Genomic DNA, 24,570 nt, shown 5'->3' with positions numbered 1-24,570 from the left:
ATAGATAGCCCAGAACTCTACTAGTACAATATGATGTGGGACTGATGGCTTACTCTACGGATCATTCTATCAAAGAAGCAGAACATGTAGTCTTTCTATGTGGGACCAATTTATGTCCCAAAGGGACTGCCGTACATTCCAATTGGGTGAACAAGCGAATCAAATAGAAGAGACTTGGTACCAGGGTCTTGGAAATGTGAACGAAAGCACTAATGCTCGAGTCAGTGCGGCATACCCTATGCTCAAACAAGAGATTTTATTAAAGGCTTTGAAAGATCGTAGGGTGAACATGATTATAAAAAACTAGATACAATGAACTGAATGGATGGAGCCTCTAAGTGGGCATCTTCACCCAAGACAAGTGCAACATTAACATAAAAATCCGAGTACAAAATATCTGAGTCCATGGAGAGGATGGAAGTTGTAGTGTGGCATCATTGCGACGGTCCTCTAGATGCTGGGAGAGGAGTTAACTTTATGGGAGGTCCTAGTGATGTACGGGGCTGTGGGGGCATAAAACCCATGATAGAGCACTGGCGATGGTCAGAGAGAGTCCGTATAATTGATAGAGTTTATATATTTATACAATATTTATATGTATTATGCTTTTGTAATGTATAACAAGAGCGTGTTTCTAGGCAAGTGAAACTCCTTTCAAAATCATTAAATGTTTCTATTCGCCTCACGCAATGTGTTTTGCGAAACATTTTGGTAACAAATGGATGGTTGATTTGCATTATTGGTGTCATGGTCTGCATTACCTTGTTGTGTGTGACCTTGTTTTGCCTGTTTTCCCCCTGCATTCATTCTCATAACGTTCCATTTCCCCATAAGAATTGCATTTGCCCTTTTTGTAGGACTTAGTGCCACTGCTTGAACCTTGTGCAATATGTCTACCATGTGCATTGCCACCAACCCCTCTTTTGTGCATGAGAGGTATGAGAATTTGATGCATTCTTGAAAAACTTGCCCTTGTCTTTATCCCGCCCATGGGCTGCAAAAGAGTTGGTACCATTACTCAAGGCTTCCGAACAATTGTGCCTTTTGACTAACCCAGTACTCCATTGGACCCTAGACATTAACTGTTATGTTGTGAAAACTGTCAAAATAAAAATAAAAAACAAAGAATACCAAACCGTATTATTGCAAACTACTTGATACTAAATGTGCCAGCCTTATATGTCTATCTCTTGAACTAAGATCTGTGTTTATTTCCTTCATAGTGTTGTTCCAAATTGTTCCAAATTGTGTTGCTCACGTTTTGATTTTGCAAATGTCAAATTCTTGAGCCGTTCTAACATTCTCATTATTTACATATCATGCGTGTTTCTTTTTGCGAAGTGGGATTCAAACTGCATTTTGCTATTGGATTGGCATTTGCATTCTCTAATAAAATTATCTTGGTGCTACTTCTTCAATTTTCACATTAACCAGTTCATCACATATAAGAATATGACCCCACAGCAATTTCATAATATATATGCACTCTTCTGATATTCTAATAAAACTTCACGACTTATTTGTTTCTTTTGTTTGCTGATCACTAACCTTAATTCTGTCTTCTTTTGTTTCAGTGATAAACTTTGCTTTTGAATGATGTTTAATTTGTGGCAGCTTTAATTGTTGACTGCTTCACTATCAGTCTCTTTGGTCAAGTTTGAATCTGAGTTTGAGACTATTGGGCTGATCAAGTGGAAGCGCTGCTAGAGTGGAGAGCCATAAAGGTCTAAGAGTTTGGAGCAAAGGCTGGCGACGTTAGGATTGGCTGGCTGCGTACCAAAGAGGCCGAGCAAGAAGGCAAAGGCCATCAACACTTTGGGCAACAATTGAGTGGCCCGTGAGCCTGAGCTCAGGAGGAGAATAGCGTGAGTTGACTGGCACATTGAGGCATCTGTAATCTGAGGCTTATAACTGATTGGCCTTTTGGCCCTTGAGCGAACTCACTCCGGGTGGTGGTATGTGTTGATCAGCTGGGGTATGCTAAGCTTGTGTGGGTTTTTAGAGTCAAAGGATTGGGTGTTCTAAGTAGTTGCCTGCCGTCAGACCAAAAACATACATGGTTCTATGGTCTTTGGTCTTTATGGCATGTATACGATTAGTCGAGGACCTCGTCTAGAGTAAGGACTAATGGAGGATTTCATTGTGTTAGTCAAAGAAGGTTCTGTGAGATCAAGAGGAGTCACAAAGATCTGCGGTCGTAGGTGACCATGAAGGTCAGATGGGAGGAGCCCCCATTCATGTTTAGGGTCTAGGGTCTCTAAGATAATGTTAAAAGGATAGGGTATGCTAACCCCGACAAGGTTTGTGGTGGAGGACCTTGCGGTTAGGCAACCAGATCAAAATGAACCAACCCGACTTAAACTGTCGAAGGTAAGTCTGCGCAGCAAAATCAGAATATTTCATGAGGGATTCCCTTGAGGTGGAATATCCACTGAGGACCCTTTTGCCAAGTTGACTATCCAATTGAGGCTTCCAACATCTCACCAGAGTCCCAAATGCCTTGCAGGGCTGAGGTAATGTGATCCCTAATCTTATCTCAAAAAGTAATAAAGGAGGGAGGAAGCCCATCCGAACCCTGGCACTAGCCCTTGTGGAGAAAGAAAGAAAGAAAGTTTATTAAAGTCTTTGGAAGACCGATGGGTCTATGAGATTGTGAAAAACCTGATACAATGAGTTGTCATAGTGGAGCTACTAAGCGAGCATCCACACCAATGCAGAATGCAAGAATTGCAAAATAGTAGTACTAAATCCTAAGTACATCCTAAGTACAACATAGTCATATCTTGACTGTATATGTCAATCAATCTCAGCATCATTGTCAACATCATCATAACCATCATCATCATCATCATCAGCAGCAGCAGGACATCAGGATGGATGAGGTTGTGGAGGTGGAGGCATGAGGTCAACAATAGAGCGCTGTCGCCCCCCCAAGGGTGTAGTCCCGGTACATCTCCTGGTCATAGCTCTGTGTCTAACTAGGGCCACTGTGACCCCCGTCGGTCAGCCTCCGACCCTAAACAAGGAGGGAATGTCCTAAAGTATGATCTATGAGTCAACCCTCTGTTTGAGCTGTGAGGTCATAGGCTCCGGGTCACGGCCACGTCGAGGTCTCGCCTCATAGGGGTCTATGTGATCTAGTTGAAAGAACTCTGTGATAGAGCTCTGAGAGGTATCAGTGGGGAGAGAAGTCTGCTCCTGTCTCCGTGCTCAGAATATCCTTTCTCGATTTCAGAGCACCTCATGAATGAAACCGGACAAACATTGCTGGTCTGGGTAGGAGAGGAAACAGGCCAAAACCCCATAACTATCTCTGAAGAGGCAGTAGAAACGTCCATTGATCTCATAGTAAACAAGGCATCTGAATATGAAATGCTCCTCTGTCTCAACCTCCTACATGTCACACGGTGTGCATATGCGCCTCGCCCTGAGTAACCTCTCTGCTCTACTGCTCTCGATACGAAGTCTATGAGAAGAGATCTGGAACTACCCAAGAGAGATCCTTAGCGAGTGGGGTAGGTGAATCTGCGTGTATCCTGGTGGATCAATGAAACCCTCCACTGTGATATGTAAGAAGTGATCTCTGTAGAAGCCCAGCTTCACTGGAAGATCAATCGGGCCCAACCAAGTCCGGAATGTGTGTAGTTGTAGTAGATCTTCACGGATAACCTGGTTGACCTTGTGTGATAGGAGGGGAGAGAAGGAGCATCCATGTTGTACTGCAAAGGAGGTAGTTTGTCCATGTGGAGCCCCAGGTGTGCAAACCATCTCTCTGTGCGTGTATACCAACACCTCTGGTCCCCCCCTGTTGCAAGTGCCATAGAAGAGGATAGTGCTAGCCACGGTATCCTGCTATGCCCGGATGTGTAGTCCCCATTCTCCTTGACTCGGTACAGATACGCAATGACCTGAAATGCAGCATCTAGCTGTAATGGGGGTAACACAAACTCCGCCCAAATGATCTAGTGAGGGATGGATGGCTTACCATGGATCATCCGTGATAACATGAAAACCTGTAGCCGCTCCACCCTGGCCCACTTTGTATCCGACAGATCTAGCTCCCAACATGGACTACCATTCATCCCTACTTAGCAGACCAAGGAGTCAAAAAGCAACCCTTTGGTCCATGGATCCTGAAAGTGGGAAGCACTGCCTCTCTAGTCTAGCCAATGAAGCATATCCTCTACTCAGGCGTGCATGCATCGTGGGTCTCATAGTGAAGATGGGTTTGGAAAAGATGACCCCAAGATAGGTGTATGATGAAGCTACCTCAACAGGGCACCCATCAAATGTAAAATGCTCATCACGCATGATGGCTCGAGATGTATTGAAGATCATAACCTTGGTTTTATCCAAGTTGACCTTCAAATCACGAGACTCACAAAAGGACTATAGTGCGTCAAGGTGTCTCTGGAGCCCCTCTGCTGAGGAAGAAAAGACAGCCACATCATCTGAGTAAAGCAATATCCGGATCAGCGTGCCCGCGAGAGGCAACCTATCCCACCATGTGCTTGCATCACTGTCTCGAACTGGTTGATGTAGAGGCCAAACCAGGTAGGTGATAATGGGCATCCCTTGTTTGACCCTGATAGTACTCATGATCTCGTCTGTCCATCCAGATCCTGTTCGGACTCTGCTTGAAACTCGCTCAAAAAGTGCCATGACAGCCTAAATGATCTCCTGGTCATAACCCAAATCCTGTAGGCAACGTATGAGGCGGGCTTTTGGAACAATGTCAAATGCCTTGCAGAAATCTACAAAGCAACACTAAACCCTCTGCTTTCGTGCCCTCGCCTCCTCGATGATACATCTGAGCGCGAGAATATGGTCCTTAGTCCCATGATCCCGTTTGAAACCAGCCTGTCCCGCGCCTTTGAGTCCTCAACACTCTGCAAATTTGCAGATCTTAGAACCAAGTACTGATGCATAAATCTTGGACATGGCATGTCCAATCATAATGGTCCTGTAGTTCTCCGGGTTCATGGGATCCCTTGCCTTGTGGATGGGTGAGATAGTGTTGATGGTCCAGGTGCATGGAAACCCCAAGTAAATAGCTTCATTGAATAGCTTGGCTAAGATCGGGGCTAGGAGGTTAATCCCATATGCCATGAACTCAGTGCATAGTCCCTCATGATCTTTCGCTTGGCCATTATGAAGTTTCATTACAGCATCCTTTACCCCCCCCTAGTGAAGAGGGTGTAGGATGTGGGGCGTGGCATATGTGATAGGTTAGGGGCTGGCTGATTTGGGATATCATAGAGCTTGCGTTCATAATCAGACCATACCTGAGTTAGTGAGTGGTGGGGGGGACCATCCCTCTAGAAATCTCCGCAAGAAGTCCTTAGAGTTGTTACTGAACAGAATGTTCAGTAGCTCCTCCTCGTTCCGGCACACGAAGTCAAGTTTCTTCCTACGTACCAGATGACGGTACTTGCATATCATCTCTGGTTCGCTCGGAAGGCTGTTTTTTGTTTCGAATCTGAGCTAACGACGTAAAGCCTTACACTCATCATTGTACCAGCTATTACAGGGTACGGTCCTAGGTGGTGGTGGGCAGTGGAGCGGGTGGTGTGGGGGAAGGCGTGAAGAGCGGCCTCATGAAGTGAGCGAGTGACTAGGACAGCATGATCCTCTAAAAGGGGTGTAAAGTCAATGTATGCAAGAAGTATGTACAGACGGCCAGAGTAAGTAGGTGAGTGATCGCGATCAAAGCGTATTTCATGGTAGGTGGAGTAAGAACTCAACGGGGTAGAAAGTGATGTGCGGCGAGGAGTAGAAATGCTTAAGAAAAGATATGTATGATCAGCCCCTGAAGGGAGAGGTGCTAGGGTAAAGTCAGTGATGCGAGATGTGAAGGGAGGGGATCCCAAGATGTAGTCCACAACATTGGAGCCACCCCCTTGTGGAAAGCAAGTGAAGCCACCTGAAGCGAGCCATCTATCAAGACCATTATAGATAATGAGATCATGCATCCTGCCGAGGTCTAATAGGGCCTGCCCATAAGATGTGAGCGGTCCTAGTCTGTGAACCAAAACACGTAGCATACCTACCTCCTCAAGGTCAATGTCTGGCAATAAGTGCAGTCTTGACCTCTATGTTGTGAAAGGTGCATCAAGTAAGAATCACATATCTAGTTTTACCAACCTAGGAACACACCTATCATATAGCATACCTGGCATCATTTTTGGCCTAGGTGTCAAGATCTGCTGTGAGAAGAAAGGCATAAAAATCTATAGCTATGCGCATGACGACATCAAGGTCTACCTGCAAAACCCCATGTGAATCAATAAGCTGCGAGACACTGTCCCTACTATGTCTGGGGCCAAGAATAGGGAAGAATGTTCATTGACTCTACCTCTCATTTGAGTTCAAAATGACTCGTGTGCATATATGAAAGGCATACTCTCTTCTTTGACCTAGCAAAATCTATTGATGAGTCCTTGCTGCAGCAAGGCGATCCTGAATCCAACCTTATGTAGGCCATTTTTGCTCTTCCCTTTGTAGGGCTGCCAATTGTGGCGGATACGAGCCTCGCATCTGAGAATGGCACGTCTCCTAGTGCTATTGATTGAATGATAAAAGTCACTAAGACCAATGAGGGTTGCAGCCACATGCGAAGTGGACGACACTCCACCTTGCACGTGAGAGGCCCAAACCTGCAATGCTACCTTTTTGAGGTCCTCGTTTGCCTAAAAGGCATCTGGAATCCTAAGATTGGAAGAGCGTCCTCTCAAATGAGGCTCTGAATATATTCTCATTTTGGGAGGCTTCTGAGTGGGCTATGCATGAGGGCCACAGACTGGCAATTCAGCTCCTGGATTTTGAAAAAGCATATGACAGGGTAGATTGGGGTTTTCTAGAGGGAACCCTTCTTCGCTCTTGGATTTTCAGATTTGTGGACTAGAGGGGTTTCTGCTCTTTACAGGTCATGACGCCCATAGCCAGGTACTCATTGGTGGAGTCAAGAGAGAAAGGTTTCAGATATCCAGATCAGTCCGACAGGGATGCCCTCTAGCCCCCTTTCTATTCTTATTTGTGACTGAGCCTCTATATCAGAGCTCAAGCTGATATTTTTGGATTGAGACTTTCGTTGAGACAGGAAGAGGAGTTGCTAGACAGTGAGCTGGCAGATGACACGGCTATTTTTTTGGATGCCACTCCACACACACTCACCTCCTTCAGGACAGCCTTGGATTTATTTTGCATTGCAGCGGGGCTCACATTAACTGGAACAAATCCAATGGTTTCTAGATTAGTGATGAGGACACTCTAGATTGGGGCGCTGATATTGGATTTACTTGGATTTAGAGGGGTGTCTCCGTTAGGTATCTTGGATGCCAGGTTGGGGTGGGCATTTCTCCAGCACAGCAATTTGCTCCCATGTTGGAGAGCATCAGGAGGAAACTCCTATTTTGGGGTTCCGCCAGACTTGACCTTGCATCCAGAGTGGTGGTTGTAAACCAAGTACTGTTGGCTATAGCTTGGTTTATTTGGTTTTGTTGGTGCCGATCTACAAGTAGTATCACTCAACTCAAGAGACCTATTAGGAATTATTTGTGGAGTGGATTAGATGGCACTTCAGATGTGACAGCTAGGGTGGCTTGGGAGACTCTTATTCTACCCACTGAGGATGGGGGCCTCAATATTATTGATCCAAACTTGCAGTGTAGAGCAGTGTAGAGCCTTGGTCTGCAAGATGGTGGTCACAGGTTTGATGCCTGGTTAGAAGCCTTGGAAGGATTTTTTCTTACACAGGGAGGAGATTGGATGGACAGCCCTAGATGGATCTTTACGTCAGCCCGTCTCAGATCTCCCACTTACCCTCTCATGGCTGCTATTCTGAAGGCTTGGGACAGCTTCAGAAGTACTCTTTGGAGAGTTCCACCCTCCTCTCGTGAAGAAATTGACAGGCAGCCCATCGTGTGGAACGATTGCATTCTAAATGAGCATGGCAAATCACTGGGCATGTCACATTATATGTAGTGGTCTAGATGGGAGTTGGGACCTGCATCCACGGTCAGTGCTTGGAAAGCTTTCAGGATGCTTCCAAAGGATCAGAGAGCTCGTTCAGTTAGTCACCTAAGAGGAAGTGCAGCCAGTATGCAGCAGATAGATGCAGCCATACTAATGGAGTGGATGGATACGTACCATTTGCCTATTTCTGAGTCCACTTGGTTGGGGGCTTTTTCGAGGACAGATATCCCTCTGCAGGTTATAGCCTTGCGGGATGCACATGAGGATACCCTTGTCTTTCAGGTTCATGTAGGAGGCAGACTCCACGGATCTTTAGAGGACATTCTTTTGGAGGCTCCTTTTCAGCCTGTCAGGATTGCAGGATACATGGAGATGGGTAGAGACTCACAGTGGTATCTTGGTCCAAACCCCGTTCTCCTGGCTATTGGATCTTGGAGGCTTTGGTTGTATGGAGGTTCCCCTATTAGATCCTTGCTGTGGGATCCAGGGGGATGGGAGTGGATAGTTGCAAGGCACCGAGAGAAGAGCATCCCCTTCTTTCGTTACACGGTCAGAAATGCCAGGAGATTCCAACTCAGTTGTAGGGGCTGGAGGCCCTCTAGAGCTCCTCATTGGGATACTTTTCAGATTTTTGCAGAGATGCAGAGAAACTTTTGGAGGAGGCTTTGGAAATCCCTCAGGAATAGGAAAATCATGTTATTCATCTGGCTTACTATAATCTATTCATGGAGGGATTGCAATGAACCTATGGAGATCCAGGTTCGGGGCTGACCCTACATGTCCTCGATGCCACTCAACAGTTGAGTCATTGCAGCACTGCCTTTGGGAGTGCACTCAGGTGAGGACGGTTTGGAAGGGTGTTGCTAGGATACTTTGCACTTTTCATAGAGCACCCTTTTTCATGACTTGGGGATTAGTTGCTTGGTTGTCACTCATTGGTCCACTGGCTTTCTTTGAGGGACATGACATGGACACAGCTTTCCTCCATCGATGTCCTATATGTTCCAAGTGACAATCCTCATCGGTGAGAGGAGGTTGGATGGTGCACCTACTCAACCTAGTAGCGGAAACATACCTCTCCTGAGAAGGAGCCCTCGTCCCAAAACTGCTAAAGGGAGGGAAATCCACGGGGTACAGAGGAAGATGCTCTATTGATAGGAAATCCAATAACAGCATCCCTAAATCTGGGGGCACAAACTCAAACACCGTGAGGCTCCACCCATCAAATCCTTGTTGCTGCAGGGGGGCTGGAAATTTTTCTTCATTTTTTTTGAAAAAAGGAGAAAGAGAGTAAGGGGGGGCTGTTGAGGGAAGGGAGTCTGAAGAAGGGAGGGCTGAGGGAAGGGGGGGATGTAGGGCTGAGAGGAGGGAAGTGTAGGGGGGAGGGAGGGGCTGAGGGAGGGAGGGAGGACTAGGGGGCAGGCGGGGGGACTAGAGAGGGAGGGAGAGTAGGCCGGGGGGCTAGAGAGTGTGGCGGGGGGGTGGAACAGCAGGCAGAGGGGGAGAGAGGTCTAGGGAGGGGGTGGGGGAGCAGCAAGAGCAGGGCGGAGGGAAGGAGAGGGGCAGGGCAGGCAGCAGGGAGGGGGTGGGACAGCAAGGGGGAAGAGAGAGGAAGCGAAGGGGAGAGGCTGAGGGAGGGGACAGCCAGGGAGGAGATGAGGAGGAGCAGCAGCTCCCTCTGTCGACTCTAAAATTTTTGAAATCTAATGAATTTGGATAAATAAATTGTTGGGATGGTGGAGATTCGCTTGAGAATATCTTCAAGAATTACCAAAGTGCGTACTTAGATAGGCACTACTGTGGGAGGTTGTGAATTGCTTGCATCATCCAATGGTCATGTCTATGGGTGAATGTCGTGCCATCAGATTCCTCATCCATCTAATGGTCTGAAATAGGTGCTGAGTGTACACCATCATCTCTCCTTGGAGATCTGATGACCGTCATGATTGGGGTACACAGCCCCTGGATGGAGTGAGCATGCATTTAGGCCATCCAAAAAGGCCCATCTAATAGGCCTAAAGGCATATATTAATGCTCTCCTAGCCTCTTTTGGTCAAAAACCCACGTTTGCCATGACATTTTGACCGACAACAATGGTCATTAAAAATATATATATATCCTTATCTTATCGTGTTTTGGTTCCATGGTAGCCTAATAAATAAGTAGGACTTTCTTTTGATCATTAGATCTACAGATTTTTTCAGTGTAAGGTGTTATTGATTTATGACCTAGAATGGATGGTGGTGTTTCTTTTTGGGCTTGTCTACAATGTTGAAGAGGCTCACTGTTTTAATTGAACTTGTATTATTACAGTTATGCGTTGGTGTCCCCTGTCACATGCTTAGGGGATGGGCTTTCCTCGCCATAATGTTTCAGGTAGATTTTTTTCTGATTCGGTCTTTCTTCACTCGTACTATCTATATTAACAAGTCATGATGAAGTCAATGACAGGAAAACATGAATGCATCTTACACTATGGAAAGGCTTCTGATTGGAAGCCTGAGTCTTATAAAGTGTCTTGTGGCATGAGTCTTATCTCTTCTCGCAATAGACTGATGAATAATGCTGCCTTCTAGTTTTTCTTTTTTTCCCTTCTTTTCTGGGGCAGAAGGAGGGGATTGACATGGAAGCAAAACATCTTCCATTTTTGAGTAATACCTGGTAGAACTGGTACTTGTCCATGTGCATTTTTGACTGACAATGTACAGTGGTATTGTCAATGTACTCCTGAAACTGTATTATGCACTTCAAACCATTCCAAGTTAAACAGCGATAGGTTTATACATCTACTTGCTTATCCAAAAGCCCATGCATACCAAGTCATTGCATTATATGATTTCAGCAACATGTAATTCTTTAAGGGCTGTTTCAAGCATATTTACGTGGGGCTGTTTCAAGCATATTTACGTCTGGTATGTGATAGTTTATATTGTTTTGGTGGAATCTACAGGTTCCTTTGGTGGTTCTCACAAATCACTTGCAAAAGAGATTTCAAAATTTGATGGTGCGTGATCATTGCTATTGCTGACAATCCTAGATTTGCTAATTCTAGATTAAGGGTGTTCATCTGTCTGTCTCTACTACCTGCTCCCATTTTAAAAAAAAAAGAAGATGAAAAAGAAGAAAGTTAGGAATTTAACAAATGTCTCTAAGGGGCGGGGAATGGGAGGAAGAGAGGGGGATCAAAGTAATAAAGAAGAGAAAACCAAGATTTATTTGAAGGTGAGAGTTATGCAACAAGGGGGCTGGGGCTGTGTTGTTCAAATGTACAATACCCAGGGCATGCACACGTTCAGGTGATGCTTCTAATTAGAAGTAATTGGAGGTGTATAGGTCATCTATCCAGTATGTCCCCCTACTCTTGAAAAGTTCTGAAGTCATTAACCTGTTTTGATGGGATACACTAGTTTTGAGGCTATTGGAAGCCCTGGCAGCTTGAATTTAAAACTGCAATAGTTTTCTCATGGAACCACTTGGTGGCGCTCCATCTTTCTATCTCTAGGTCCAGCATCCAATTATGGTAACCACCATGACCTGAATGACAATAATTGTCTCTGAGACTAACAATTAACAGTCAACTTTAAATGCATTTGTGTGTCATAATGCAAATCATCTGCCTGTGGCTGTCAATAGACTATTTCTTTGCAAAACAAGAAAATAAAGAGTACAACCTTTTTCTCATGAAGCCTGTAAGGCAGGCTTTGTAGCTGCAGATATGGTATGTGCCATGATCAGTGCGACAAGAGTCTTCTCTGTGAATTACAAGTAAGAGTTCCTGTTTTATGGACAATGAACATTAACAGTTGGTAACTATTGTCTTCTTTAAACAAGGAAGTAGGATAGTCCTCAGGACTGTCAGATAAAAAAGAAGGCTATCTACCAAGTGCCATGGAGTTCTTGATGCATGTGAGAGGGGCCTCCATGGGTCAACTAGGAGCTGAAGAAGAATGTGCTGGCTGTAAGAGGAAAACTTTAGACAGAGTTTGAAGTCTCAAAGAGGTATTTATACTAAGGTTCATGAAACTTGGTAAATGAAGTAGAGGTACAAACCAGAGACAAGGCACTCAGTTAAATATGTTTAATGTGTGATTGGATGGATATAGGGACACAGAACATGTACATTTAGAACTAGCCAGTTAACAGGTTGATTACAATCAAATAAACCTTGAGACATGTATGAATCATTTCTAAACTAGAGATTTGTTCATCATTGATTTGTTAGTAAACCTTGTAATTGAATTCACATCTGTCTGCTGGTTTCCTGCTGAGCTAATTGTTTCTGAGTGAGGTTGTCCTCACTTTTAGCAATCCCTAAGGGCTCACAGAGTCACAATGCAGGCTCAAATTTTATTACCCCACTAGTGAGGCCATGCCTTGTTTATTTTCATATAGCAAGACGTATAAGCAATTCACTAATCATTCTCCTCAGTCTACGAGCATATACCTAACCAATCCCTGGTCTTCCACCTAGCCTTACCTAGATATAGGCTAACCTAACTAGCTTGGGTCTCCAGTGTGCACCACATGCAGTTCATCAGTTTTGTGCTTAAATACATTTGTTAGCGTTGTCTTTCACTGCTTATGATGCTTAATTATAATTAAAAGACCAGGGAATCATTTTGCATTCAAACGTGAAGTGATGGAAGGGGCTTGTTTAGGATCTTAAGTGATGGTCCATGGAACGGGGCTCTTTTCTTCACATTGATTAATGATAATTTTTGGGTCAAGATCTTTCGTGTTCTCACATGATCTGGTCTTGATGTTTAATTTAGACCTAGATTTTGAAAATTTTCGTTCAACTACTGAGACTTTTGGAGGGAGGTCAACCGTACATCCTATCATCATATATGGTCATTTGAAAGAAGACGAGTTTCAAAAAAAGGCAAAAAGGGGTGTGGATTTTCCCCCCCATCTCTCCCCCTCTATTTTGCCGACTATGCAATTAGTCAGTAGCATTTCCTGTCAATGATATCTTAACTGCATTTTCCTTCTAGCGTACCTTGATATCATGCTAATAAAAGAAACCTTTTGCTCACGAGTTATTCCTGATTTTGGTCACCCAATCACCTTGTGACAGAGAAACCCAACTGGACATAGAGAGAGTTCACCATGCCTGTAATGTACTTTAGTGGAAGCAATCTTTAACTAAGAATAGTTCACACATGAGAGAGTGATAGAAAAGACAATGTAGATCTGTATCAGGCTGAAAACTGATGCTGCACCACAGATACAATTCCTGGAAACCATGCCCTCCTCTACCGGATGTCGATAGCCTTCCTTGCACAACTCCTAAGAGGGGAGGTGAAGGAACACTGTGCCACACTTGCACAATACCTGAACACTCCTGCAGAACTCTTGAGACGGAGGCGAAGACTTACAAGTTTTAGCTATGGTAAGCAAAGAGGGAGGACCGGATCTGGCTTGGATACAGAGGGGAAATTTTTTTTTTGAGCTGAAGCATAGTCTATAAACCGTATAATGGTTGAAAGAATGGTTGAAAGGCCAAAAAAAAAAAAAAGAAAGTCGTTTTTAAAATTTGTGTGTGTTCGCATTTGCGCATGTGTGTGGGTGTTTGCGTGCGTGCGTTCTTTGGCTGTTGGGACCCTGGCGGGGTGGGGGCACTCTGCATATTCTTTGTATGCTAGTAGAGTTTGAAGAACGGTTCGTGTTATTGAAGTGCTCCCCACCATCAGATGTTAATCTTTTTTTGTAGTGTGCTGGCATCTCCTTGACTCCGTACTCTCTAGAGGAGCTAATTCAGTTTTACTGGTTTTTTCAGGTTGGTAACATGATTTTTTGGTTCTTTTTCTGCATCGTGGGCCAGCCAATAAGTCTTCTTCTTTATTATCATGATGTCATAAATCAAGGTCCTGTATCTGGACAATAATTACACCCAAATTGTTACTCATGAAAATTTCAAGCTTCCCATTTGTGGAATTGTCTGCTGAAACGTGTGCAGGGAACCCTTTTCTTTGTAAGAAACATTGTAAGATAGAAAGAAATTTATTTCGGGAAATGTCATTTTCTTCTTCAAGAGCACTTCCCTTGGACTACCAAATAATAAATCCCAGCCTAGGATCATAACAGTAAGTGTTATATATTTTTTAGCTAGCTTTTACATCCACCTTTAACCTTTGGAGAGGTTACACTGAGCTTGCAAGATTGCAGGGTTCCTTCTTTTGTTAATACACAGTTGTAGCTAAGAGGTCTAGGTGAAGCTGTAGGAATGGTCGAGTTTGGTATGATACACTGCTATAAGACACCTTTCAATTTAATGGGCTAATATGTAAGTCACTGAATGTCCTTGCTGTATAGCGGGATCATGTGAGTAGGTCATCCATGTTGCACCAGAATACTCTCTCTCTCTCTCTCTCTCTCTCTCTCTCCAGTCTCATAGACCCTTTGGTCTTTCATAGACTCTAATAAACTCTCTCTCTTTCTCTCCGTACACCCTCGCAACCCTTCCATATAGTCTCCGCCATCCATCATCCGCACAGTCTGTACACGCGTCATCTGTACCTCCATACAGCGTACCTCGCCGTACAGCCCAGCAACGAAGCAGTTCATACCTGCTTCTTCCGTACAGCGCAGCAAAACAAGGGTCGAGGTCACCCCAAGCTGAGCTGAGCCCTTGGCTTGAGCTTGGGGGGTTAGCTTCAGCAAAAGGGATTATCAAAATTTGCACATGCCATTATGGAATTCCTAAAGATGAAGACTTTCGCTACTACACCCATTAGACATCCCTCTACACCCAGCCCCTATGTATTGCATTACAAGCAAATGATTGGATCTAATCCGCAGGTGCAAGTATACTTTCTACAACAAGAAGTGAGAGAGCTCAGACTTTTGGTTGCAGCTCTTGATAGGGAAGTGAAGGAGATGGCAGGAAATGGTCAGAGCAAGAAATCATTGCAGAGGTCATACAAAAGTGCTGCATATCTCCACTAGCGCCAACACTTGTTTGCACGGTCAAAGAGATGATCACCACTCAAGTAAGTTGAGCCGAACAAGAGATGGCCATTGTGGCCAACAAAAAAATCAACAAAGAAGATATTTATTTAGAAGTAAAAGAGCAGGAAGCCAGAGTGCATTATAAGAAAATATTAGGCATTGGGGGACTATCAGAATATTGCCTTGCCTGCTTTGATGATGAAGGATACAATGAAGAGGAGACAATCACATGTCTGAAGAAGGAGATAGCACAAGTTGAATGAGATACAAATGACATTAGCTGAAGGGTACACGGATATGGATATCTGAGGAGCTATCTCCAACTCAGCTCTAAACAAAGGAATATCAAACGTACTAAAGTGAAGGATGCACACAAAGCTGGAAAATGGGCAGTCTACCGAGATGGATTGGCATTAATTAGAGATTTCAAATCTAAACCTGAAGACCCTGAGTCTTAAAGTGATGTAATGAAGGCCATTTTATCATAGGCCTAGAATTTAGATGTGTGCTATAATTACTTTGAGCTGAGATGCCCTGTGCACTTCTCGACTGTCTGATGTTGTAAGTCATTTTGACATTTTGAATTTTGTCCCATAGGCCTGTGACTCCTGAGGCCTCCCACGGACTTTAATATCTCTCTCTCTCTCTCTCTCTCTCTCTCTCTCTCTCTCTCTCTCTCCACACACACACACATTTTTTTTTGGGGTGAAATTCTTAATATTCTTTATCATGAAAAGGAATCCCTAGAGTGGGGAGCTCAATATTACATCATCAAAATATTTCATTCTATGGCAAGAAATATGATGGGGTTGCAGGCAATCAAAGAAAGATTGCCGCAAAGAAAATTCAAAAATACTAGATTTAGGAAAGGTAGGATCAGCAAGACTCTACGATTTCTATCTTTCCACAGAGTCTAGAGTGCCCAGTAACAAACCCACGTGAAAAAGAGATGAAAATCCTGTCTAGCTGGTAAAATCCCAAAAAGCCTGAAATGCTTTCCAAAATGAGTCAAGGGAAATCAAGCCTGTAGTCATTGTTGAAGAAACCCAAGAAATGAAGGATCGAATGAGAGTATATGTCAAACGAGTTTGATGCACTTCTGTCTTCACTGGGCATTATTCACTCATGTACTACTCCTTACACTCCTCAGCAGAATCCTGTTTCTGAAAGGGAAAAGAGGTCCACAATGGAGATGGCCAGATGCATGCTTAAGGCCAAGTCTTTGCCCAATAAATTTTGGCTTGATGCAGTAATGTGTGCCAACTATGTGCTGAATAGATCACCTACACGGGCATTGCAGACTGTTACATCTTATGAAGCATGGAAAGGCAGGAAGCCTTCACTTTCACACATGAGAGTTTTTTTTTAAAAGAAAAAGTGATATATTCCATTCAAAACGAATCATACAACAAGTGGGAGAGAAAGTACTCTATCCCTAGCCTCAACAATGTGGCTAAAAAGCCATGGAGGTGGTCTAAAATGCCACGACATCCCAAAAGGGGTCAAATGAAAAAATAATGAGCAGTCCCATGTCCTCATGAAGGATAAAAGTCTCCCACGAGCTGCCAAAGAGGTGCCTGTACACCGCTCCCACTGACTCCTGAGAGTGAAGATAATCTCCACCCAAATGGAAGCAAGAGTGTTAGTCTCCGTGCATAAATGATCCCCAAGGACAAAAGAATATCGCGAACACCATATCCGCCATAGGGTAATACTAGAAATCACCTCCCAAGCTGACCCTGTAGGTGAAGTAGGCCTGGAATCCTGAGCTAGTACTGGTACTAAAAGTAAGTCCTGCGGCTCCATGATGCTAACATTTGTGGGACCCCATCTCTGGCGATACTGCATGGAGAAACCGTGGTCTCCTGGCTCTGACTCATAGAGGGCAAAGGCTCCAAATCCTCTCCCCCATAGGGCTGCGCCCCATGTCATCAGAAAGGACTCGGATGTAACATATGAGAACATACTGAAGATACCTGTCCAAACCACTCTAGAGCTGGGGCAGCTCCATAAACAATGCTTACTAGATTCCTCTGCCAGTTGACAACACATACACAAGGAGGGTCTACCCATCTGCTGAAGCCAAGTACCCACAGGTATACCCCTATGAATAGTGAGCCAAAGGAAGTAGGAGACTTTCTTGGCTCTACTGATGCCCCAAAAGTGAGTCCAGTAACTCAGCAAGAGCTCTGCAGTAAGTCCCTGTGCGTGCCAATGCTGTGAGGCAGATGGTAGATGATGAGACTGTAACCTGCCCTCGTCGAGTACTGGAAAAAAGAAAGAGGACGAGCACCTGCCACCGGTACAGGCCACGCCCACTCACCTGGGTCCCAGTCAAGCTCTGCAAGAGGTCGACCCTGAAAGATCCAAAGTCTCTATCTAGGATCCTCTGCAATGGTCAACCTGGAAGGATCTGTGGCCCATTCCTTACCAAGGCAACCAATGACCCTGACTCTCTGCCAAAGGAGCTCGTGTTGATCCAAGGGCTGAGTGGGATACAATCTGTGAGAGGAGTCCGTCTTAAAATAAGTAAACGGTGCTGGTCCTAAACGAACTCCAATGCATAGCCCAGCCTCACTAAAACAACCTGACCAAGTAGGGATGGGATGAATATAGGCTGAATCTGTAAGCATATCCCTCCACCCTTGAGGAATAGCTCTCATGATCAGTAATCTAGTGGCAGCAATTTGTCCAAGTGGCCCGTGTCTACTCTGATCTCCTCCTTTGACATCTCCACACCTCCCCTAAACCAATCTCGGACTGTCACAACCCCCTGAGCATGCCATCTAGCCAAGGGAGTCCTAAGTTCTGTACCAGGGGAAGATCCCTGATACCGAACCAGGGGGTTATGATATAGTGGCTGTTGGGCAATTTCCTCTCTAGAGGAGGGAACTGCTCTGATGAGGTGTTGTCGGAAAAGATCCCATATCAGATCGTCCCACATGAGAGTTTTTGGGTCTCTTGCATATGTTCATGTACCATCTCAGCTGAGACATAAGCTTGATGACAAGGCAATCAAATGCATATTTATTGGTTACAGCCAGGAGAGTAGAGGGTATCCGGTTATACCAACCAAATACTGGGAAGATTATTGTCAGTAGACATGTAAAAGGAATTGGAGATGTGCAGCTCACATCCATTTCAAGCCATCTTGTTACTCTGACAAATGTCCTTTTTGTGCCTGGATTTGAAGTCAACTTGATTTCAATTTCAGCAATTGCACCTCGAGGGGCATCAGCTAAAGAATGAAACAACTGTCTGCAAGATGTGACATGCTTGGAAGCACCACTATCGAAGTACCAGGACTGAGCATCATTAGCAGTAAAGAATGCATCAGCTTTGGAGGGATCAAATGAGCAATGGACAGCCCATGCCCAATCATCCTAAAGAGCATGTGAATGTGAAGCATCTTCTGGCTCATGGGATTCAATAGTATGAGAGGCATTAACTGTCAATCTTGCTTTCTTTTTCTCCAAAGCAATGTGCTTCTTGCATTTTGAAATGTCATTTCCAAGCTTGCGACAATAGTTGCATCTTTTCTTCTTTGACTTATCTGCTGTATTTTTAGATGCATGGGAGGAATTGCAGCTGCTATGTGCAGATTTTGGCTCGCCCATAGGCTTGGAAGCCTTGCCTCTTCCTGTCTGCTATGAAGCAAGTGCATGATCAGGAATAATGGCTTGTCTATTAGCTCTACTTTGCTCTTGGAGTTCTGTACAGGTTTCGCACGTGCGAAGTTATTTACGGTTTGGGGGCTTTTGCAGGACATTGGCAAATTTGGGGCTTCCAATTCTTTTCACCTTCTTTGCTTGCAATTTCTTGCAAGAACATTAGGGCTTTGGAGTTTGGTCTGCAATCTCTTGTTTGTTTGCAGTACATTGGGTCAGATTGCAGAACATTGAGTCACTTTTGCAGGACTTTGAGTCAGATTTGCATACATTTTGCAAAAATTTCCGCAAAATTTGGGGCTTTTCAGCATTTGCCCTTAATAAATTTGGGGCTTTTGCCAGATTTGCTGTTTTTGCAGTGAACATTGCCTGCCACAGTCACATTTGGGTAAGATCTGCATTTGCCCTTTGATCTTGGTCGGAAATTTGCAGATATTTGCTGTCATTTTTGGACAGCCAGCTTTTTGCAGTGATAGCCTTGAGGCTTTTGGGTTTTCAGGTCTCTTTCAGGGTATCATATCTGCTATGGCTGGGAATAGTCAAGATTTATTTGGAGTTCTTCGTGAAGATGATAAGTTGGATGGCACCAACTATCCGATGTGGTCTTACCTCATGAAACATGTTCTTGTTGCAAAGCATTTGTGGAATATTGTTTCTGGGGCTGATCTGAGGCCAGCCAATGCTACAATGGTTGCCTCTACTACTGGTCCCTTTGCAGGGGTACTCCTCTTGATGCCTCATCTTCTAGCACTCCTACTGCTACTCTTCCAACTCAGGAACAGTCTAGCTGGCATGCAAGAGATGCAAATGCACACTGTGTGTTGCTTTATCATGCAAGAGAATCATTATTCCACACATCTGGTCTTGCAAGACAGCAAAGGATGCTTGGGATAAATTGGCTTCTCTCTATCAGATTCGCAAAGAGGCACGTGTCGCATATTTGAGAAGGCAATTACAGGTAGTCGGCATGAATGAAGGTGACTCTATGGATGCATACTTGACAAGGTCAAGGACCTCATGGAACAACTTGCCAACATTGATGAGGTGGTGCCAAATTCACAGCTTGTCAGTACCACATTGAATGGACTGTCACATACTGGCAATTGTTTTTTGCTTGGCAATTCATGTATCTCTTAGCTCAGCAAGAAGCAACCAGCAGTTGCCACATCTAGCTGTGAGGCTGAGTATAGGGCAGCTTTCACTGCTACAGTAGAGTGTGTTTGGCTTCGACAGCTACTTACAGATCTTGGTATTTGCCAGACATCCTCCACTATTGTCTACACTGACAGCCAGAGTGCTTTGGCCATTGCACGTAACCGAGTGTTTCATGCGCATACCAAGCATATTGAAGTTCATTATCATTATGTTCAGGAGCGGTTGTTAGAAGGAGACAGAGAGTTGTCCTATCTTCCCACAGAGGACAACATAGCAGATATGTTTACAAAGGCACTTCTCATCCCAAGTTCGAAGTCTTTCGACATGCTTTACACTTGGTTCCCTTTGTTACATGATGTGACATGCCTTGTACATTCATAGGTGGCTATATCCTTTTGGATGAACATGTGCCACCATGACGAGAAAATACCAGGTATTCTGAGACGTTTCCAGAGTACTTCAACCCATCCCATGGAGGGGGGTTTGTAGGCCATCTTCTGGTGGTTCTAGTGATGCCCTATAGGCCATGGTATGTGCCTTGTAGGCATAAATATAGGCACTTGTAGTGTTAGTTCCTTTTCCTATGTGACACCTAGGACACTTAGTCCTAGGTCTGGGTACTTGTACCTTGTACTTCTTTTCCCATTATCCAACTTTGACGTGATGGCTAAGACTTGTGCGACATTTTGCTATCTGCACTCTCTCTCTCTCATTCGATTCTTCAATGGTATCAGAGCTCGTCTTCTCTTGCACCTGGACTCACAACATCTTCCTTCAAGAAATCACGCGAGTGTCAGGACAAAGCCAAAAGAGATGCGGCATAGATTCCCCTGGAGCCAAGCATTTGTGACAACTAGTAGGAGCAATGCATCGCCTTGCTAAGAGCTGTCCATATGGGAAACCCCAACATTATCCTCCAGAGGAAAAAGCATTTGCGAAGAGGAAGTTTTGAATCTCAAAGCTCCCTGTATCTGAAATCCAAGGTGGTGGCATCAAAACTTTATATGAAGCAGGTACCATAATGTTGGACAAGAGCAAGGGACGAGCGGATAACCCTGACAATGAAGAGTCCAATCTTCAAGCCTATGTTGAAGCTCAAGTTACGAGACCGATATAAAAGGTTGAAGCATGTACATAGTACATTGCCAGAGAGGCCGATAGTGGAACCCCAAACCATACTTCCTGGCAGCCAAAGAAAAAGATAAGAAAGTCCCATCGTCATGAAGAACATCATCGATAGATTGTATTCCTTTGAAACAAATAAAATAGGGATGTCTAGGCCTTTGCAAGCTAGCGGAGTATCAAAAATCTTGGACAAGTCTTAGCCATCACATCAACAGATCCATTGCATTGAAAGCAATTTGAGGCTTTTACGGCCATGTTTGGATTGCCAAAAAATTTCCATGAGTGGGGGCATAAAACATTTACTTTCATTCTCTTGGGATATGTGTGATCAAGGGCTTGCTAGGTGCATGTGTGCATCGACTAGCAGTCAGTGTGTGATTATCTAATGCGAATTGAGGATGCAGGCTGCATTTCTATCGGAAGTGATTTGTTTTAGGGTTTCTGGTCTGATTACATAAACCATTATGTATTTTTGGTGAACAGATCCAGTGCATTGAAAGCAATTTGAGGCTTTTATGGCCATGTTTGGATTGCCAAAAAATTTTCGTGAGTGGGGGCATAAAACATGTACTTTCATTCTGTTCGGATATGTGTGATCAAGGGCTTGCTAGGTGCATGTGTGCATCGACTAGCAGTGATATGATTGTGTGTGTGTGTATGAGAAGCACACTTAGTGCCATGGGCCATGACACAGGTGATGATGTAATTCAAAGGCTCCCACATGGGCTGGTGCCTATGATTGTGGAGTTCCTATGATTTAGGAGTTATCTCCTTTGATGTAGGAGAGGTGCCATTGATTTAGGCCACCCTCTCTCCCATTCTATAAAAGAGAGGACTTCCTCTCAACTCAATGAAACATTTTGCCATTTGGTTCCCACACTCTTTTCCATGATGTTCATCTTCTCTCCCACTCCCAAGCACATTCTTGTTAAACATCATCAACGGCAAGTAGAACTGAATATAGGTCACCAGTATAGACTGGACTATTCGAACTCAAACGTGTAATGGTCAAGTGGCGAATTTTCAATATTCTAATTGTTTTTTCAAAATTTCAAGAACCTAGTCCATTTTTTGGTGGTGAGTGATTAATCCTCCACCCGAAAGGATAGCCAAGATGACAAACTAATTGATTGGGTGAGACAATTTGTCCATGGCATAAAAGGCTACCAGTATTTAGCATGCAACGAGAATAATGTAGACTTTTGAAGATTCATTGCACCCCTGCAACCAATCCATATAATGATAAAGCACACATATGGGAGGAAAGATCCCTCTGAGTATTCTTCAGAGTAAAACTGAATCATCTGCATATGCTTGTCCTATCATTGGAGAACTACCATGCATTTCTAAACCATGCGGCATTTGTGTGGCCACAAGATGGTCCATATATTGAAGCATTGGATGTGTGGTTATTGCGTATAGTAGTGCACTAAGAGGACATCCTTGACGTACTGAGCACGAAAGAGTCCAATATCGCTAGATAGGATGCAAGCTACTTTACTATCACTATATACCCAATTTATAACATGCTGCATTTTTTGCCAAATCCCAAGGATCATATGGTTCAAGAAATGAAATCCCATTTAATCGTGTTAAAGGATTTGGAAATATCCACTTGCAATAAGATTACATCCTACTCAGTGTATTTCACATATTCTATGCCAACCTAAGCATTTGCAATATTTATCAGTAATATGCCTACAAGGAATAAAGCCATATTGAGTAGGATGAAGTCTATCATGCAAATATCCTTTGATATGATCAACCACCGTTTTAGAAAGTATCTTGTAGATAATAGGCATAAGTGTAGGTCTTCCATTAGCAAAAACTTCATAGGTTTACTTCTTTGAAAGGAGTTTGACAAGCCCTTTCTTCTAGGAATTTGACATTTGTTGATATTGCCAGGCATATGTTGAAAAACATGGTTATCAAGGAAAAACTCAATAGTGAGACCATCCCAACTCGGAGATTCGCATATGCCACAAGATTTGATTGCATATGAAAGTTCCCTTTCCATGAAAGGTGCCTCCAGCTCTAAAGCCTGTGCATGAGAACTAATAGGAAAGACATGCTGTAGTATTTCCTGTCGAGGAGACATAACTTTCGGTGAAGGAGAATCCACATGACCAAACTGTTGAGTAAAATGAGTTACACATGCTCTGGCAAGTTGTAATTGTGAGGAAGTTAGGCCTTAAGACTCGACAAATACTAGCAGATTGCCTCTTGTAGTGTAAGCTTCTAAAAAAACTCTTTTGACAAGTAGCCCTTATCAAAGAAATCCCTTTGTCTTGCTCTTGTCTCCCATTTAATAAATTTTTATTGATCATTGCATTGCAAGTAGTGACGAGCGTGGCATAAAGACATGCTCTCATCTGAAATCGCGCAAATGGCTGAGTTCTATCGCTATTTGACAGCTATTATTTTTCAGTCTAGCAATTGCTTCTCTCAAGTCTCGCATATAAAATTTCCCATAATCTCGAAATGAATGTTTGCATGCGAGTAGCAAAAGCACCCCATGCATAATCAAGATCAATTTGGCATTGTTGCTAATAACCAACCATTGTCTTATATGCATCATGCTCCAAGTAGCTATTGTAACAATAAGGAGTCCTTTATGTGCCAGCCTGTCAAAGGGCATTTCATGAAGAGATAACCTTAGCCATATAGGAGCATGATCCGAATGTGGGAAGGCATATCCAACCCATAATTGAAAAGTGAGATCATCATATTGTTGTGGATGAACCATATACCAACGATCAAGACGTGCCTGATAAGATGATTGTGCATTGTGTTGAACAGTATAACCTAGCTGAAGATGCTTAGAGGCCCAACACATGAGCATTCTCGGTCGTATTATCCCCCAGCAAAGTGGGGCATTATTGAAATCACCACAAATAAAAGCATGATGTCTCAAGGGATAGTGTTGCACATTCTCCCGAATCAACCCTCTAGCATAAGAGGGTTGAGGTGCATAAACCGGAGCAAATTCAAAAATTGCCCCTTGGATAAGACATTGCATAACAATCCATTTGCCCAATTGTCATTGAAAGCAACAACTAGCTCAAGGTCATGCTTTAACAAAAAAACACCAACAAAAAAAGAATGTTGTCGTGCATAAAAGATATCATGACTAGCAAAATGGCCTCGTCGTTCTGCATAAGCATGCTGATTGTGCTCTTGCAGAGCTACTATATGTGGCTGTAATTGATAAATGTACCCCAAACAAGGTTCCGTTTCCTTGCATCACATAAACCCTTAATATTGAAAGTCAAGCATTTTATTTGTGATTGCATATTTACATGTATGTACATTCCATGGCATTCAAAAAGAAGAAAGTCGTGATTGAAGATCCTCCTATCGATCAGAGGTCCGATCTTAGTAGGGAGGTGCATCTTGATGACCAGGCATCAAACCAATAACTTCATCTTCTAGAAACAGGGTACGACTTGTTGTCACAATAGTCCATGTATGGCGATCTTCGAATTTTCTACTGGAGTATGTCCACTAGACGATAAACCAATCCATGTCTGAGGAGATAAAGGTCTCCTAAGCAAGACCATTCTTTTAGAAGTTTGTGAGGATCCAGCCACATTATTATCCTTTGGTTTGCGGGGAACTGAAGAAGGCAATGAGCCAGAGGCTTTCCCATTAGAAGTGGTCGGAGCCTTTCCCTTATCTTGTGTTGCCCTTATTGGCT

General features: G+C 43.8%; 1 protein-coding gene across 3 annotated transcripts in view; it reads left to right on the top strand.

Moving 5' to 3' along the window:
- LOC147896849 (diacylglycerol O-acyltransferase 1C-like) overlaps window positions 1-14,040 on the top strand; it is a 206,024-nt gene extending 191,984 nt beyond the window's left edge. For all 3 annotated transcript variants that reach the window (XM_087381005.1, XM_087381006.1, XM_087381007.1), the window contains 3 exons: window positions 10,288-10,350; window positions 10,925-10,978; window positions 13,754-14,040. In XM_087381005.1, the coding sequence (XP_087237131.1) occupies window positions 10,288-10,350; window positions 10,925-10,978; window positions 13,754-13,861 (225 nt within the window). In that variant the 3' untranslated portion in view covers window positions 13,862-14,040. The remainder of the gene's footprint in view (window positions 1-10,287; window positions 10,351-10,924; window positions 10,979-13,753) is intronic.
- Window positions 14,041-24,570: the final 10,530 nt, after the last annotated feature.

Source organism: Dipteris shenzhenensis, chromosome 11 (assembly GCF_047967505.1).
Source record: "Dipteris shenzhenensis isolate YYH24624 ecotype China chromosome 11, Dip_SZ_1.0, whole genome shotgun sequence".
In the NCBI taxonomy this organism is placed as follows: Eukaryota; Viridiplantae; Streptophyta; class Polypodiopsida; order Gleicheniales; family Dipteridaceae; genus Dipteris; species Dipteris shenzhenensis.
Note: the sequence above shows the minus strand (reverse complement) of the source record. Positions and strands in the feature narration are given on the sequence as shown.